We start from the raw sequence: 18,191 nt of genomic DNA, 5'->3' as shown, positions 1-18,191 counted from the left end.
CACGGCTGGTGGGGAGTGACTGCAGGGTACCCTCTCCCCCAATTTACCTCTGGAATCTTCTTGCTTGGAGTGGCAAACGCTGTGGGAACATGCAGGAATCATTTGGTGATGGAGAAGGCTTGCCAATGTCACCTGAGGAAGCACTGCAAGTTGTTTTTCTGTACAGGCCAAATTTTTCTCCCATTTTCAGCTCCCAGCAAACCTGCCAGTGTGTTTAGCCTCCCAGTACCAGATATAGTTGCAGGCCCTTTTCCTCCAAATAAATCTGAGGCTTGCACTGCCTTGGCCGTGGCCATTCTCTCTGGTGCTGTCACTCTGTCACCTGTCTGCTTTCATTTATTTCAATGTTTTAAAAATTTAATGGGTCCACTCCCAGATGATGTAAACTGATAAAACTCCAGGCCATGCTCCAAAAACATCAGTGTAACTGTAGGATCTGGCCCCTTGGGTTTACTTACCGATGCCAAAGAAAAATAGAAAAGCTGTAAGCAGAGCAAAAAAAAAAAAAGGGAAAGGATGGCTGGAAAAAAAGAGTTCAAGATGTTGGTTATATAAGAGTTGTATAGCTGTTAAAATCACCTAGAATATCCTTTTAATAAACGAAGAAATCGCAGCCAGATAAGTTAATAATTAAGGGTGACAAAAATATACCATTGTTCCAATAATAAGGAGCTGTATTGGTCTTACTGAAGATAAATGGAGGCGTATTTAACGAGGTTCAGTGCTATGCTGATAGACTACAAATGTCCTTTTTTTTCACTGGAAAACTCAGCACAAAATCAGGTCGAAAGCTGATTGCCAGTGTTTGTTCCCTCCGTGTTGCTCGGCTCCTTTCAACAGCAGATGTGCCTTGGAAGTGACTCCCACGTGTGTGGAACTGAGCAGAAGGAAGCTGGAGGCTTTGAGAAGAGGTTCCTGCCCCTTTCTGTGGAGAAGAACAAGATGTGCCCCCATGAGTGGATCATCTCATGGAGATACAGAATGATTTTCAGGCTGAGGACTGGATAAATTGACTGGTCCTCAGCTCTGCAAATCAGTGGCTGGAAAAGGTGTCTGCATGGAAGGTGATGAGGATGTGATTGCTCAGTTTGCTTTAATACAGGGAATTTCTGTAGAATCCAGCTTGGCAGAGTTGGTTGGAGCCATACCTAGTAAAATGAGACAGCAATTTCAGCACTTTCTGACACAACCCAACCCAAATTTTTTCATACTTCCAGTAAGCATCAAAATATGATTGCTGCAGCACCCTGTCCATGGGGAAGAGTGGCCTTTAAATAGCTACCCAGAGAAGCCCTGAGACTCACAGATAAATCTGAGGATGGGTAAATGCACTGATCCTTCCCCCAGCTCATGGTAAACTCCAGGTGCACTTCCAAGCCCCTCGTGTGCTGAGCTGCAGACTCAGCTGCTTTCTGTCTCCTCCTGCCCTCTCCATCCTTGGCAAGGCCCTTTTGTTTTTTTTACAGAATGCTTAAGGAAAACATTGAGAAATCAGCCAGCAATAAACCACTGTCATTCCAGAGCAGTAATTACCATTATCTATGGTATCAGAGCCAGATAAGCCAGATAAGCCAGAGCCTGTAATAAACTCTGAACTTTTATTGCACTGAGGTGTCTGCTTACATCCAGGTTAATGAAAGCTATAGGGCTGGGATGGATTTCCCTCATGCTGGAACTGGCAGAGTGAATCAGGGCAGGAGAGTTTCATCCCTCTGTGAGGCAACCAAGAGCTGACACTTCTCTGGCACAGCAGAAATGCCAGGGGAGGGAAACCACACCTTTTCAATCAAGTAAGATAAGTAGACAAAGAAAAGTGCAGGATGCTGTTTGGGGAGCAAGATTAACTCTCTGAATCCTGGGGGACTTCCCAGGGAGGTGGAGCAGGGAAGCCTGTATTCTCCATGTGGGATGGCAGGTCTGTATCCCAGGGATGCTGCTCATGGGTGCTTTCTGTGAGGTCCTGTTGCAGTCTGAGGTGCTGATCTAAGTCATCTGCCAATGGTAAATTGAAACCTTTCTTTTCAGTCTGAAGGTAGCTAACTTAGGCAATGTCTTCCAGTTGTGTCTTCACATGCATCTTTGCAAATGCCTGTTACTCACATTCACATCCCCCTCGTTCTTCCAAGTCAGTACTGAGTCAGTTTTTCTCTTACAGACCGACGGAAGAGATGGGAGCAACCTGCTCGTAAACCTCCATAGGAGAAATCTCCTGCTAGTGCTGTTCCTTTCAGGCAGAAATCAGGAGAACATCAGGAGTGGGGTCTCCTCAGAGCCTCACACCACAGAGCTAACCAGAGTGCGAGGCAAATTCCCCATTGAGGGAGCTGTGGCACTGGAGATGAGTGTTGGTATCCTCTGACTCTTTTAATGCCATTACAGAGAAGCTGCAGCCTGTTATTCCCCAAACTCACCTCCTGTCATTTCTTGCAGGGTTTCAAATTGTCTTCAGTTACCTAGAAACCCGTGTAAGGAGATGTAAATGTTCTGGGTTAAAGCGAGGCAAGGTGTGCGGGCAGAAATCACAGAGCTCTTGCTGGGTCAGCAGCTGATGTTACAGATGAGCTGTGAAGAAAGCAGACAGGCTTTTGGGCACAGCAGGGCACCAAAGGCATCCCAGGTGAGTGTTTCACTGAATTAGAAGGGAATTCCTTACAGGTGTCTCGCAGAGACTCTTTATGTCATCGTGCATGCAAGTGTGCATTACTACCTCAAGTGTCCTGGGAATGTTGCTATCCTGAAGTACTTTCCATTTGGAAGGAAGTTAGGCCTGTGGGTAAGTTACTCTTGTGGTGTAGTAAATCCTATATGAATCCTTTGCTGTATTGTTTGGCTTAACTGACAGCATAAACTAAATCTGTTAGGTTTAAGTGCTCTTAAGTTTAAATGTTGTTTATTGAAGAGCTGTTGTGCCTTTTGGATGTATTCCTTTTTATCCTCCTGTCCTTTTGTCTCCCCCTCCCCAGCCCAGCCTTCACAAAGATAATGTTGTGTTTCTATCAATTTGGATTGATTGACATTGGATTTTTGTTTGCTTTTTTTCTCTCTGTGCTTTAAGCATTAATAAGTAATAGAGTGAACCTTGCCAACAAACTTCGTTGTGCTGTCGCTTTTATATTAAATCTGTTTTTGCTGATACCTTAGCTGGTGATTCTTTAAGAAACCTCGAAACCCTCCTCCTCTCAGCCTTCCTTGTGTCTCTCCCCAGGCTGTCATGCTTCCAACAAAATGTTTGCAAGTTTTGCTGGCAGCATTTTAGCCCTCAGCCACCTCCCAGCACAGCACACTGATGTGAACAAGTGCTTGTGGGCAGCCCGATGCCAAGGCAGGCAGTGGGATAATGCAGGGGCATTGGAAAAGGAAAACAGCTGTGGAACAGCTGGGACAGATGTGTGTTGGACACCAAGGGCTTCACATGTGGTGCCAAGCAGAAGAGCTAGATGGCTGCTCCACCCTTGTCCTCTAAAATTTGTAATTAATGCTGCTTTGAGCTTCTCTTTTGCGTTTTTGTGCTGAAAAATAAACAAAGCCCAACCCATTCCCTGTTCCCTGGAGAGCTCTGTGATAGCTGCATGCAGCAGAGACATGGAGAAGCACCAGGTCTTGGGGATGTCAGCATAGCTGTGTTGAGTTTGGGAAGCAAATTTAGCCAGTTTTGTGTTTAATCAAAATTCTGCTTCTTTGAACATCAGCATTTGGAATCAAGGATACACAGGAGCTTCAAGCTCAGATATCCAATGTGTGGAGTACAGCAAGCTGCTGCTGTGCTTCAGCAGCCAGGGCATGTCTGCCATAGCTCTCTCTCTGCTCAGGTGTGATAGATGTGACTGACATCAGGCTTGACTGAGGAGCCTACAGGGCTGGAAATCAATGTTTCCTCACTGCAGCTCACACTCCAGCAGAGCTGCAGCAGCTGTGGCATGTAAAACACGCTGCATGGTGGGTTACCCACGTGTAACACAGCCGTGGTGCCTCTTCATGGAGAAAGAGAGCTCAGACATGGGGCTTCCCCGAGGCAAAAATCTCCAGGTGCTCAGGAAAATTTTGTCTGAGTAAAGGCTGAGGCATCAGGATTTAACTCTTTTCTTCCCCCAACCCCTTGTTGGGCAAATTTCAAATCCTTTGCAGGTTTTGTTGGAAAGCCCCTAGGAAGATCCTTATGTCCTCATCTGCCACACAGAAATTTCCCTTACAAGAAAGCCAAAGATTTATCACACCCATTTCCCTACACAACAGCCCCTAGAGGAGCTGGCACCTCAGCCAGGTGCTCCTGTACTGACACAAGTCCCAGACAAGGAGCTGAAGGAATTTGAGAACATTGCTTGTCCATAAATCCCTCTGTGGACAATGCTATCCTTACTTTCCCAGTCCCTTTCCAAAACTTTCCACCACAGTTGTGCTCCTCAGTGTGGTGCAGATTTACAGGCTGCTTGTTGGGATATCATTACAGTTGAGTAAGCAAACATTTAAGCTTTAAAACACTCGGAGGTTTTGGGTCCAGTGGCTCCTAGATGATGGACATAGCTAGTGAGGGAACCACAACAGAAACTGATATCAAACAACTTCATACACATCTTGTTCTCCTATTATAACTCAAACTCAGTAAAGCCATTGGAAGTAAATATTAAGATATATTACAAAGCACATATTATGGCACAAAAAGGACTTTGGCATTCAATAAAGTCTTGGGTCAAAACCACAGCTGGTCTGCAGAAGGAGTACTTCTAGGTGAACTAGCCAAAAAACCACACACCCCTTGAGGTCAGGGGGCTGATCCCCTTTCACATCCAAATGCTTGGCATTTCCTGATGGAGACCACAAAGGAGGGCTCCCAAACCCTGCAGCTGCCCGTGCAGCAGGACCTCCACTGAGATCTATGTCCAGCTGCAGGTTCAACCCCAAAGGACACTGGTGAATGTTGCCTCGTGTGAAGATGTAGGACAAATATTTCCAAAGGCTGGGTTTGCTGACTGGATTAAGTAGGAGTGCCTGAGCCAGTATATCAACTAGCACGACTAATTAGGCATTTTAAGAAGATGCAAATGAAGGCAAAGATAAACAGCAGGAGGTTTCTCCTTTGCTTTCCACGTGCTGGATGCAGGAACTCCCTCTCATCTGCACATCCTCATGGCTGTGTGCTGCAGCCTCATGGCAGGCTGTACCCAGCATGCAGGGAAACACGAGGTGTGCCAGCCCCTGGGAACAGCTTCTCCATGGATCTGGACAACATGGACACCTTGTGGCTGCAGAGATGTGACCCCTGAAGGCACATCAGTGGATCTTTAGTGACTCTGTCACAGGGGGTGCTTGCTGGGGGCAGCTGGGCATGGGATGAGTGTCCTGTGTGCCAAATCACTGAAGGGATCACTGTGGCCTGGCCTAGGTGCCACAAATAAGGATTCTGGCAGGGAGCCTGTGCTCTGGGCTTGGTGCATCCAAATTCATTCTTGGCTTGGTGCTCTTGGTATCACCCATCCTGTCATGACAGGGCAGAGAGTGCATGCATCTGCACACACACACCCCCCCCAATGAAAAAGTTGGCTTATTTATCTTGATTATACAGTGACATGCACTATTTTACATGTGATTTGCTGCAGCAGCAAAATTAGGTGAACAATGAATCAAAAAGCAGCACTTTTTTTGTGCCAGCAGCGTTGCTCAGGCTCAGCATCCTTACCTGGGGGAGGCAATTACTGGAACAATCTCCTTCCCCGTTTCTCCTTTGTTCTTGTTCTTGCAGGGGCTGTAACTGTCTTTTATATCTCCTTGTTTTCTCCACTGCAGTTTCACTGTACATGGGATGTTTCACATGTTTTGCCCAGATATTCAGTCTTTATTCTGGAGAAGCATTTTCCCTGTGCCCTGTGTTTCAGCACCTTGTCCACCTGCAGGAAAGTGCTTAGAGAGGGAAAACACATTTTGGCCAAGGTGCTGCTAAGCAGAGATGCTGGTAGCACTCAGCACTTCCAGCCTCTACCTTGTGGTGGAATATTTGTCATGGGTTTGTGGCTGCCTGCAGACCAGATCTCTGGGCAAGGCAGAAGGTTGGAGGTGGTTATGGGGCTGAAAAACCAGTGTGCTGCCACAAAGCCATCTCCCTCTGCAGCCCTGTGCTGGGAATAGCATGGAGCCATGCACTGGCACCATCCTGAAGTGCTTCAGATGCTGTTTGACAATCCAATTTCAGTTAAATACAATATCTGAGCAGGTAAGGAGCAGAAAAAGTTGTCTTATTGTCCTTCAGCAGGGTGACTGCTGATTCACAATGCTCCCACATCACTGGGTGCTGGCCTTGGGGCGTCCTGCCCCATGCTCCTCTTGGATGGAGACCCAACCTGCTGCAGGGCCACTCCTGTGTGAGCCAGCCCTCTGTGTGCCTCAGTTTGCCATTTGTAAATCTCCACAGTGGCTGCAGGTAAATGGAGCTGTACACCCACAAGTTCTCAGCTGGGCTGAGTGCCTTATGATCACATGTGAAGCAGATGTGAATTCCACAGCGGGGCTTTGCATCAGTCCCTGCAGCACGTGCAGGTAAACCTTGAGCTGGTTTTGAGCTGGTGAGATGAGGAGCTCCAAGCAGTACAGGAGCAGCAGCCCAGGGTATCCATAGGAATGGCTCTGCCCATCAGTGATGCTCAGCTGTAGCCCAAGGGCAGTGTGGTGCATCTGGGGATGTGTGGATATGTGAGATGTACAGCCACAGCACAGCACAGCAGCTCTTGATCAAATCTCCCTCCAGCTCTGTGATGAGGAATTGTGCCTGAATCCAGATGCTGTCATACCGACCATCCTGAAATTCAGATCACAGCACCCTCAGCTGTTTAATATCCAGGTGTCCTGAGTGCTGTGGGACAACGGTTTTAAACTAAAAAAGGATCGATTTAGGTTAGCTATAAAGAATTTTTTTTTTTTTTACAGTGAAGTTGACGAAACACTAGCATGGAGAAGTGGTGAATGCCCCATTCCTGGAAACATTCAAGGCCAGGTGAGATGGGGCTCTGAGCAGCCTGGTCTAGTTGAAGATTTCCCTGCTGCTTGCAGGGAGGTTGGACTATACGGCCTTTAAAATCCTTCAAAAACGAACCATTCTAATTCCATGGACGAGGAAAAGGGACAGTATAAGGGTTTGACACAGAGGTGAGGAGAACTGAAGTGGTCACAAAGCAAGGCTGGGGCAGCGATCCAGCCTGGGTGTCCCACGCATAGGACAGCAGTGATGTCCCCAGCGCAGGGCTGTCCCAGCCGCAGGGGACCCTCCCGAGTTCCTCATCCCCGACTCCCTCCGGGGAGCGCCGCGCTCCGACGGGACGGAACGGGAGCGTGCTGCGGGGAGCCGGGAGCCGCCGTTCCGTACCGTACCGTGCCGTGCCGTGCCGTGCAATGCCGGGAGGGAGCTCCGGTCCCTGCCCGCCCCGAGCCGCCGCCGCCCCCCGCCCGCCCCCGGCCCCGCCCGCCCCGCGGGCCGCGCTCGGCGGAGCCGCCGCTCGGCCGGAGCGGGGCTGCCGGCGGCGGTGAGTACGCGGCGGGGGGACACGGGGGGACACGGGGGGGAACATGGGCACCCTTCGGCCCTGCGCTGTGCCCAAGGACAGAGCTCACGGGTGCCTCGGGGACGGCCACCGCCGGGGAGGGGACGCGGGGCTCAGGCACGGCCCCGAAGCCCGGCTGAGGGGACACACGGGCTCTGCTCTGTCCGCACCTGCCTCGGGAGGATGAGCGCACCGGAGTTCTTGGAAGCTCTTCCGAGGAATCAGTGTTACTTTGCTTTGAATGGGCAGCAAACGCTCACTGTCACAACAAAATAGCAAATTTGGATAAAGGCAGGAAGGGATGTCCCTAAAGACGCTCACGCTTTGTTTGGTGCTTCTCTGCCCGGCGTTCTTCCGCTGTGATTAAAGGTCTCCAGCCCCGCACGGAAGGACGGTCTGTAAGTGCCGTGGAGGGACGGGTGTGGAGGTGGATTTCTGCTTGATGGCGGTGGGAGAGGTTCAAGACTCTTTTCTTTTCTCGTGTTGCTTGAAAAGAGGGTTTTTCTGAGTAATGCTTAGTAGACCCTATGAATCACCATCTGCATAACTTTATATGGGGGCTGCTATTCTCAGCGGCTCCCTGGAACTATGTAAACTATCAACATTATCTGTTTGTACATGAAACGTGGAAATCTGTTCCCCGGAAAACTATTCCAGAGCAGGAGACTGGTCAGAACAAAATGTCAGGGAGGGTCGGAGAGCGGAGAAGGCTGTTTGAGAGTCAGCAATTGCTGTGGCTCTGTGAAAACTTGTGCTGGAAATGCTCCTGGGGAGGGAGAGCTGCTGTGCAGATGCTGAGTGCCCCGGGAGTGGAGCCGGAGAGGCTGCGGGAGCCTCGGGTCCTGCCCCAGCCTCGCACCTCGCTCCCTGCTCCTTCAGGCTCTTCTTCCAGCGCTTGGTGTGCTGAGAAAACACCGTGGGTCTTTCAGAGAGGCTCGGGAGAGCTGTGGCAGCCCGAGAGGGGGCTTGGCACGGGGACGGTGCGGTGGCAATGTCACCCAGCGGTGGCGATGTCACCAGCGCGGCGGAGCTGCCCCCGCCCGTGCGGGGAGGCTGGGGGAGCTCCCTGCGCTGCGCTGGGCTCGTCAAGAGAGGGAAGAGTTTATTCTCTCGAGCTGTCAATCCATCACCTCCCAGAGGCTCCTCCATCGGAGGCTTCTCCACCTTCCCTCCTCCTCCCCCTCGCTGCCAGCTCTCCCAGATGTGCTCAGTGTTGGAGGCTGCAAAATTCCCCGTGCCCAGGCAGGGGAATCACAGCATCTCCTAAATCTCACCGGGGCATTCAGAGCATCTCCCAAACCTCACCAGTCTGACCCCAGAATGAGGAGAGTGTTTGTTGCAGGAGGTGAACATTCCAACTCTTGCTGCAGGTTCAGTCCAGTCTCAGTTTGGAGTGACCTGACATTTCCACACAGCTGGATTGAGAGCTTTGCTGTAGGGGCTTTTTGGGTGATTTTTTTTCTCTGAACAACATGCTGAAATTTCTACCTGAAAATGCATTGCTGTCCAAAGGAGCTGCATTCTCAGGTCAGTGGGGTCCTTGTGCTCTCCTGAGAAAGGCAAGGCAACCTGAGTCCAGCTCTTCTGCTGTGTCCTGCTCATGTTCAGTGATGGTTTGGGGATGCTGATCCCTGACAGCATCTAACACTATCTCCAACAGTTTCTTCTCCATCTCAGCTCAGCCAAGCCCCTGCCTTTCAGGAGGGAGCATCCAAACATGCCCCCCATTACAGAGGGAAGCTCTGCCTTCTCCCAGCCCAGGAACAGGACTGCCTTCCCAGGACGTGGCCACAGTTGATGACCACTGGCCACAGCCAGCCCAGGTGGCATTTTGGGCTTGTGACCCTGGGACAAAAGCTGGAGTGAGCTGTTGGGGCTCCCACTCCTGCAGCTTTCCTGAATCTCACTTCTCATCAGATTCATTCATTAAATGTTGATTAGATCAGGTAGTGCCTCTTTCACTAAAAGGTAATTTGGCTTTCCATTTAGTGGGCCCATCTGATAAACAACACCTTGAAATAACATAATTCCACCTGACCTTGATGGCACCAAGTCCGTGCTGGACTTCTGCTCCCTGCCTGGCTCTGGCTCTGCACTTTCAGATCTCAGGGTGCAACTTAGGACCCCTGTGTAGGAGATGAGCCCTGCCTGGAGGAATGGAGACCAAAGCCACCACACTGTGGTCCTGTTACTGACACACAGGCAAAGTGATGAAGGCAAAGGTGACAGCTGAGTGTGGGTCATCCATCTGTCCAAGCTCTGCTTCAGCTCCTCTGTCCTGGCCATCCCTGATGTGCAGGCTCTCCACTGGCACTGCCACCATGACAAACCTTCACAGTGCAGTCACCCAGGACTGAATCTCTTTGGGGGTGTTGGTGCTTAATTCCCACAGGGCCAAAACTTTTTGTCCACTGAGAAGTGGGAGCTGAGCCTGCATCTTCTGGCTGGGCAGTGAGAAGGGCCAGAGGGGACGTGGGGAGACCTGTCTGCCTCCCTGGTTAGTTGGGAGCTGGGGATGCACAAGCTCAGGGAGCAAATGCCTGCTGTTTGCTGGAGAAAGCAATGGGGACTGAGATCAGAAACCAGTTCCCCTTCCCCAAGTTTTCCAGCACCAGGGAAACTCTCTGCATGTGACACTTAGCTGAGAAGGGCCACCCAGCAGCTCACCTGTTTGGTTGTCAAACCAACCCCAAACCACCCTGATAGGGAGGGTGAAGCTGGTGATAACTCCTGCAGGATCGATCTTGACAGGAACTTGAGAAAGTTTGCACTGGAGCTGACCCAGGCAAGCAAAGTTTTGTGTACCAAACTTCATGCGGATGAAGATTGAGCAGATTTTTCCAATGTCATCAGTTCTGGAGGAGAAAATGGGCACATTGATAATTTGGAAGTGATGACATCTTAAATTTATGTTCCTCTCTCCAACCTCTTCCATAAGCCATGCTTTGAAAGCCCAGGAAACCCAGCTGGCATTCCTCCAGGTCTGGGAGGAAATCTGAAATAAAACCCAAAGAGAAGAGCTCTGAAAGTGCCAGGAGCTGGGGTGTCCATCCTGCCTTTGTGCTGTTCCTTGAAAATTGAGATGTTACTACAAGGAAGTTTATGGGTCCAACCTGGTGCTGACTTTGCTTGCTCTTCCCAAGGGCTTCCCGTCTGAGATGGTGGATTCCGTTCTGATGGATGACGATAATGATGATGATGATGATGATGATGATGATGATGATGATGATGATGATGATGATAAATTAATAACAATAATGGCAAAAGGGACTGCAAGCCCCGGAGACCTCCTCACCCAGTCATTTTCTCCTCTGGCAGGTCTTCCATGAGTTTCTCCCTCTCAAACCTGGCACCTTTCTTGTCTTGCAGGCTCTCTCATGCCTTGCCTCACCCTCGTCCCCTCCTAAACCCCCCTGCCGAAGGATGGCAGCCGCCTCGTTCCGCTACGGCCTGACCATCACGGGGGCCGTGCTGCTGGTGACGGGCACGCTCTGCTTTGCCTGGTGGAGTGACGGCGAGGTGGGCTCGGCCAGCGGGGCTCGCCTCCTGCCCCCTCGGGAAGCCGAGGCCGTGCCCAGCTCCTCCTCCTCCTCCTCCTCCAGCGCCCTGCTCCGCTCCGTCAGCTTCTTCTGCTGCGGCATCGGGGGCATCCTGCTCATCTTCGGCCTCCTGTGGTCCGTGAAGGCCAACGCCAGGGTGGTGTCCCGGCGCTACCAGTACCATTTCCCTCGGGACCTGCAGTACTTCACGGCGGAGCCTGCAGAGAAGTGGAACTGCAGGTGGGAGCCTCTTCCGTGCCAGGAACCTGGCTGGCCACAGGTGGAGGATTGGTCAGAGCCTAAACCCGCTGCCAGCCTTGCTGGCTGGTGAGCTCACAGAGGCAGCAGCACTGCTCCGTGCTCTCCTCCTGCCCCCCGAGCAGATGCTCCTACTCATTAATGTCAGCCCTCCCTGCCCACCCCCTCCTTGCCCCCCCCCTCCTTGCCCCCCCCCTCCTTGCCCTGCATCCAGCTCTCCTTGCCCTGCAGGGCCATCACCTGCCATCACAAGGGACACATCTCCTTAGCAGGGCCACCAAGAAGAAGAATACATTGGTTTTCTGGCAGATGTGGGGGTGAGGAGGGGTCACTCAGAGCTCCAGGGCTGGTCTGGCAGGTCTGCAGTGCTCTGTGAGAATGAGGGTGTTTATAAGGTCTTTAATGGAAGCAAAGTCTTTCTTACAAGGGAGTTAAATGGGAAGAAAAAAAAAAAAGGAAAATAATCCTTGGGATAGCATCAAGATAGGAATGTAGGCAGAAGGTCCTTTATGAAGCCAGTTTCATGGTATAGAAAGACTCCTTGCCCTGCCCTGCACACCACTGCTGATTTTCCAGGTTCCCTGGACCTTCCAGTGTGAGCCTGAGATTTGCTCCCACTTCTTCATTTAAAAGTTTTTAGATGAAAAGGGTGGGGTTTTTTTTGGAGACTGCTGTGGAAGCAGGGCCAGCCAGCCCTTCCCAGTGCTGCCTTATGGGGTCACAGCAAAGATCCTGGCTCCAGCATAAATGGGGCTCTGGGGAAAAGCAGCACTAAGAGAAGAGAAACTCTTCAGAGCATTAAACCATCAAAACACGGAGTGGGAGGCACGTTCCTGGTCCTCCAGGGGTTTCAGAGCCCATCTGGGCATCTGTGAGCCTGTGAGCAGGTCTGGGTATCTGGGGAGAGTCCCTTGTCCCAGAGAGGGACTTAGCTGTGCCCCTGTGGGGAATGTCCCTTTCCCTGAGCTCCCAGCTCCCTGGCTGGATGGGATACAGCACCCTGGCAATGCTGCTGCTGCAGCAGCTTCTCCAGCCCCAGCAAAGCATCCTGTGCTGGGATAAATCCCCCTCTCCACATTTCCAAGGTAGCATTCCTGTGCAAGCTGAGGCTGTTTGGCAAAATCCCTGGCAGAGAAGCCCAGGGCAGTCTGTCTGGGACAGGGATCTGCCAAGGTCAGGATGGAGGCATCCCTGTGGAGCACATGGCTTTTCGTTTGGGCCATCTGTGCCCTCCCATGCCTGCTGCCTCCCCAGCACACTGGGCTGGCTTTCATCTGCAGTGATGAGCTGCTTTCACAGCATCCCTAGCTTTGGGGCTGCACCTGCTGCAAGCAGGGCCATGTGCAGGGCAAAGGTTGTCAGAGGATTTCCCTGTGCACGAGCTGTGTTTGCTCAGGAAAACTCTGCTGGAAGTGGCAGCAGGATTGGCCAGTGCAGGGAGGGCTCTGGCTGGCATGGGAGCAGGGTGTGACCACGGTGACCTGGGATGCCTGGTGCTTGTCCAGCTTCTTGTGCCAAGCTGCCCCCTCAGCTGTTCTGCAGGGGGTGAATTAAGGGCTAGGCAGGATGAGGATGCTCTTCTGCCCATGGGACCCCCTTGAAAACCTCATGGATGGCAGGAAGCAGCTGGTATGGTCACCCCATGACACATGACACTTCAGCAAAACCTGCCCATGTGCTCTCCCCAGCACACGAGTTAATCATGCTCAGGGATGCTCCAGACAATGGGGTTGATGGGATGCTGGGGTGCTCCAGGTAATGAGGTACTGGGATGTTCCAGGTGGATGCTGGGATGTTCCATTTGGGTTCTGGGATGTTCCAGGAGTGCTGGGAGGTTCCAGCTGGGTGCTGGGCTGTTTCAGGGGTGCTGGGATGCTCCAGCGGGGTCTGGGACGTTCCAGGGGTGCTGGGATGTTTCAAGGGTGCTGGGATGCTCCAGTTGGATGCTGGGATGTTCCAGGGGTGCTGGGATGCTCCAGCTGGATGCTGGGATGCTCCATCTGGGTGCTGGGATGTTGATGGTGTGCGCTGCTGGGTTTCTCCCTCTCCCCTCGCAGCACCTGGGACTCCAGTGCCATCCCCACCTATGAAGAAGCGCTGACCTGCAGACCAGCCCACGCTGCCCCGGCCTATGTGCAGCCGCCGGGGAGGAAGGAGGAGCTCACGCCGCCCCTGTATCGCTACCTGGAGGAGGACGAGAGCTGGCAGGGCGGCCGGCGGCGCAGCTCCTCCGACAGCGCCTTGTTCCGCCCCAGCCCGTCCTGGCTGGACACGGCGCAGCCCCAGGAGCCGCAGGCGACGCCGCCCCCCAGCTACGAGAACATCAGCGTGCGGGGGCTCTGAGCCGGGCCAGCCCGGGCCGGGACCCTGCGGGGGCTGCCCGGTCCCTGAGCTGTACACTGAGCCTCTGGTGGTGGGGTGAGAGCAGGGTGGGCGAGGAGTGGGGAGGGTCAGCCCGGCTTGCCCGGCTGTCCGGCGCTGTGGGGATTGTGGGGCCGGCGGGAGGTGCGTTCAGAGCATCGGGGGTAGCTGGCATGTTTGAAAGCTTTCATATTTTTAATAAAAGCACTGCTGGTTTCAGAGGCTTTGCATTCCCTGCTCCCCCTGGGGAGCTCCTGTCAGGCCTGCCCACTCGATAATAAATCTGCAGCACAGACCGAGGAATCTGGGCAGAGAAATCCCGGCTCTGTCTGCCCCATTCACTTCTCTGTGGATGCCCCTTCCAGCCCTGTCTCCATCCCTTCCACCTTGTTTCCCTAAATGCTGACTGCACACGCCTCACTTCATTTGGTGTTAGCCATGCTCAGTGGGTCGTGCCTGTGCTCAGAGCATCCAAGTGCATTTGGCATTTCAGCAGCCTCCTGGAAAAGCCATCCTGAGTGGCACAGCCCCCTCCTCCCTGCCCTCCTCGGCTGGGTGTGCAGCCTTGCCCAGAGGAAAGGCCAGCTGTGCCAGGTCCTGCATCCCACCAAATTTCAGTGCAGCCCTGGGCCCCCTGTGGCCCTGCAGGGCTGCAGAGTGGCTGAGGAGCCACAGCCACGTCTAAAACACTGTTTGTAATAGAATTATTTGTCATAAACCAGGTGTATCAAGGGAATAAAACAATGGGATAAATCAAGGGAATAAAGCAAACACTATCTGGCTGTTGGATGTATGGTGGGAAGGAAACACCTTCTAACACCCCAGCTCCAACTTAAATGTACACAGGGCACAAGGAATGTCTTTACTCTCCCTGGGTGGACCAACCCCACTCTATCCTATTCTGGCTTTAGTTCCTCCTTCACAGCCCAGTGAGGCAGCCTTAGCACTCATCCAGAGCAAGGCAGGGTCTGTTACAAACCCCCCAGTCTCCAAAAAGACCCCAGAGCTCTTCCTCTTTTCCTGTTGCAGCCCCACAGCCCTTGAGAACATGCTGGGCCCTGGCATCCCCCCTATCTGGGGCTGTACCAGCTCTGATTTATGACTGAGTCCAGCTCCAGTGCCCAGGGCTGGGAAAATCCCAGCAGCACCACTGGTCTCTGGGTCCCCATCCCTGCAACTGTGCTCCCTGTCCCCTCCCGAGGTGTGGGTCTGGCTGAGCATGCCTGCAGGGAAGGTTACCCCCTGTCCCCTCCCAAGGGAAAGTTACCCCCTGTCCCCTCCCAAGGGAAGGTTACCCCCTGTCCCCTCCCGAGGTGTGGGTCTGGCTGACGTGCCTGCAGGGAAGGTTACCTGGACACGTGCCGGGTGGCTCCACTGGAGTGTGAACGGCGGGGCAGTGTTTGCATTCATTACAAACCCATTAAAAACTGGCTGGCTCAGCCCTGGGCAGGACCAGCTCGACGTGCAGCTGATCCTCAGCTCCTGGCAGCCTCTGGAGAGAGAAACCACTCCTTGCCTGGTGCTGCAGGTGTGCTCAGCAGGCAGCAGGTGGACGGGCTTCCCAAAATCTCTCCTCCTGCCTCTCCCAGCCAGAGTCCATGGCAGAGGAGAAGAATTTCCGCTACGGCTTCATCATCTTGGGCTTCTTCCTGGTGATGCTGGGCATGTTCATCATGAGCATGGAAAAGCCCCAGTACTACATCACCTTCTGTGTCCTGGGTGTGCTGCTTGTAGCCGTGGGCATCACATGGAGCATGTGCCAGTGCTACCCAAAGGTAGGATCCTTCCTGCTGCTGGGAACTTTGTGGGGAGCTCGAGGGCTCAGCCAGGTTTTGGGGGCTTTGGCTGCTGTGGATGTGCAGCCTCATTTCTCCAGGGGAAGCCAGCTGCAACAATCTGGAAGGGGAATTATTCTGGGAGGTCTGTGCCTGGCTGATGCCTGCAGGATGTGCCCTGACTCCTTCACCCTCTGAACCTGGGGCTTTGCTTTCAAATAGGCAGCAGGAATGGTCCCAAGGAAATAAACTTGTGTTCATCTCTCCCACGCAGCCCTTCCTTGGGCTCCGGGGCTTGGCAGGCTCCCAGGACTCCCAAGAAGGGACTGTGGTGGCCATGGAGGTCGGGGGGTCCTGGCTCCCTGAGCCCAGCCCTCAGCTGGCAGTCTCCTTGGCAGAGGGCACTGCCGGCATAGAGCACAGCCACGCGTCCCCGCCCTGGGAAACAGCTCTGGCAGAAAAGGGCTTTTTCCAAGCAGAGGGCATCTGTAGGACTGATCTGGGACTGCTGGATGGCCCATCAACAACCTGGCTGCCCTCCAGAATGTGGGGGAGCCACCTCAGGACCCAGGACCAGCTGGGACCTCTGAAAGCAGCTGTGTTCTGTGGGACTGGAGTGGAGCAGAAACCAGCTCCCCTCAAAGCTGAGCTCAGCCCCAGCTAGGAGGGACTTGTGGCTTTGCCACCATGCTTGAGGCTCAAGGATGTGATCCTTGAGCCTCAAGCAGGTGTGGTCCCTGACCACTGACCTATGTGTGGGCCTTGGGACTCCCTCTGGGCTTGGGGACACGTGTGACCCCACAGAGGGGAAGGCACTGAGAGCAGAGCTGCGCTGGACTCATTCATTCCTTCCTGATTTCCCTCAAAAGTGCCCTTTCCAAGGAAAACATCCCAATATGGTGGGAAAAGACCCTAAACCCATCTGAAGGGACACTCTGGCCCTTTCCCCACTCTGAGGGCCGGGGGTCCCTGTGATGCCCAGCACAGCCCCTGGGCTCTGCCTCTCTTTCCCCCAGATAACATTCGTCCCTGCGGACCTCGAGGCCGAGCGGTTCCTGGACCACAAAGCCACGGTGCTGCCCCACAAGGACACAGGGTGGGTCCCACAGCAGGGGGATGAGTGTGCCCTGGGGCCAGGCTCTGACACTGGGGAACACAAAATGCCAGGCAGGGATCAGGCTGGGAGAGGTGAGGGCTACCTGAGCCCCCCCATGGCTGAGCCTGGGTGATGCTGGGGGGGTGCAGAGCATCCAGTGGTGTTCCTGCAGACATCCCCTGGCTCCCCTGCTGGTGTGGGCAGTGACGTGGCCTTGGTGGCCTCTAAAGCCACTCCCTCAGGTGATGGAGCCCTGTGTGCATGTGCCTGAGCATCTCCCAGCTCCATGGGGTCCAGGTCTGCTCAGCACCCTGCTTTCCCTTTGCCTGCAGCTTGGTTTCCCCCTGCCCCGACCCAGAGGCCAGCAGCACCTACGAGAAGAGCCTGCCATCCTACGAGCAGGTCCAGAGGCAGGAGGTGAGCTCGGCCCTAGCCCCAGGCAGGGCACAGCCCCGGTCCCGCAGCTGCTCCCAGCCAGCCCTGCAGGCCACAGCAGAGATCCACCAGGAGCTGGGCAGGGCTGCAGAGCCCCTCCAGGAGCTGGCACCCCTCCTGGAAACAGCAGCAGGAAGAGGGTAGGTGATGCCTGTGGGCTTGGGGTGGCACTGGTGGGATGTGGGGTGAAATGGGGGGATCAGACCCCCAGTACTGGGCGGGGAGAGGATGCAGAGGGGTTTTTGCTGTGGCCACAGCACTGAGCCTCCACACTCTTGGCCCCACTAAATGCTGGGGATGGAGTCTCAACCCACGAGGATTCTGTGAACCAAATTATTTCCCAGGAGGAAATTTAGATGGCCATTGGTTGTAATTTGCATTTTGATGTTTGTGTTTTCGCATTTTGCTTTTATTTCATTTTATCAATATAAACAGCACCCCTCACCAGAATAACTCCAAAGTTCCTGGTCAGACTTGGATAGAAATGAGATGCTCAGCACATCACCCTCAAACCAGATGCTACATATGATGCCCAAGCATTGGTTTGGGAGGTCCCAGAGGGCTCTGCAAGTGATGACTTGCAAGGGATGACTGTTCAGGCTCAGGGCATAGGACTTGGGCACCTACCATAATGTAGCTTCAGGTAGGATGGGTGCAGTGCTTTCCCATCCCAGCTGCAGATTCAGGAAATGTTAGGACAGCCATTATTTCACCCCCTGGGCAGCAGGAACCTGGCAGGCAGGTGTCCCCATAAAAGCAGGCACCGAGAGCCGGGATAGGGACAGACATCCCAGGTCCCTCCAGCCACCCAGCCAGGGGTCTGTTGATGCTGGCACAGCCGGGATGCTGCCTGAGCAGCGCTCCGGGGGGAATGGCACCTCCTGCCCAGCCGTGTGTGGTGTGCCCGTGTCTCCGCAGCCCCGCCCGGCCAGCCCCGGGAGATGCCCCGCTGGCGTCCCTGCTGGAGGAGATGGACACGCCATCGCTGGAGGGCTCCGTGCCCGGCAGCCCCACGCTGCAGAGCCGGAGCCTGCCCTGCTCCACCCTCCCCGGCCCCCCGAGCGGCTCCGCGGAGAGGGGAGAGCAGCCCCGAGCCCCCCGGAAAGGCGCCGGGAAGGAGGATGATCTCTACTACGGGCTCCAGGAGGAGCCGGATGCTCTGCTCAAGGAGAGTGATGGCCTTTTTGAGCCTGAAAACTGA

At 53.8% G+C, this 18,191-nt stretch overlaps 2 protein-coding genes across 7 annotated transcripts; both read left to right on the top strand.

The window, feature by feature from the left end:
- The first annotated feature begins 2,457 nt into the window (after nt 1-2,457).
- On the top strand, nt 2,458-13,903 carry TMEM61 (transmembrane protein 61). Of its 6 annotated transcripts, none has more exons than XM_018912483.3 (4): nt 2,468-2,617; nt 6,916-6,982; nt 10,896-11,305; nt 13,381-13,903. In XM_018912483.3, exons 3-4 carry the CDS (start codon nt 10,950-10,952, stop codon nt 13,664-13,666), a joined length of 642 nt encoding a protein of 213 aa, XP_018768028.1. In that variant the 5' UTR covers nt 2,468-2,617; nt 6,916-6,982; nt 10,896-10,949; the 3' UTR covers nt 13,667-13,903. The 6 variants fall into 6 exon arrangements, with proteins under 6 accessions (XP_018768027.2, XP_018768028.1, XP_030082696.1 ...); XM_030226836.2 differs by lacking the exon at nt 2,468-2,617 and adding an exon at nt 2,641-2,773; XM_018912482.3 differs by lacking the exon at nt 6,916-6,982 and having other exon boundaries at nt 2,458-2,617.
- A 1,379-nt stretch (nt 13,904-15,282) lies between these two features.
- Nucleotides 15,283-18,191, top strand: BSND (barttin CLCNK type accessory subunit beta). The gene is made up of 4 exons (XM_009088761.2): nt 15,283-15,459; nt 16,476-16,555; nt 16,888-17,130; nt 17,909-18,191. The coding sequence occupies exons 1-4, from the start codon at nt 15,283-15,285 to the stop codon at nt 18,189-18,191; spliced, it is 783 nt and encodes a 260-aa protein (XP_009087009.1).

Source organism: Serinus canaria, chromosome 8 (genome assembly GCF_022539315.1).
Source record: "Serinus canaria isolate serCan28SL12 chromosome 8, serCan2020, whole genome shotgun sequence".
NCBI lineage: Eukaryota > Metazoa > Chordata > Aves > Passeriformes > Fringillidae > Serinus > Serinus canaria.
The sequence above is the reverse complement of the archived record's forward strand: the minus strand, read 5'-3'. Positions and strand labels throughout refer to the sequence as shown.

Excerpts from the sequence above, each read along its gene's own strand:
- TMEM61 (XM_018912482.3), top strand. The coding sequence starts at position 2,480 with ATGTTCTGGGTTAAAGCGAGGCAAGGTGTGCGGGCAGAAATCACAGAG. Across the intron at positions 2,618-10,895 it reads GGGCACCAAAGGCATCCCAG|GCTCTCTCATGCCTTGCCTC; the intron begins GTGAGTGTTTCA and ends CTTGTCTTGCAG. Across the intron at positions 11,306-13,380 it reads GCAGAGAAGTGGAACTGCAG|CACCTGGGACTCCAGTGCCA; the intron begins GTGGGAGCCTCT and ends CTCCCCTCGCAG.
- BSND (XM_009088761.2), top strand. The coding sequence starts at position 15,283 with ATGGCAGAGGAGAAGAATTTCCGCTACGGCTTCATCATCTTGGGCTTC. Across the intron at positions 15,460-16,475 it reads TGTGCCAGTGCTACCCAAAG|ATAACATTCGTCCCTGCGGA; the intron begins GTAGGATCCTTC and ends TCTTTCCCCCAG. Across the intron at positions 16,556-16,887 it reads CTGCCCCACAAGGACACAGG|CTTGGTTTCCCCCTGCCCCG; the intron begins GTGGGTCCCACA and ends CTTTGCCTGCAG.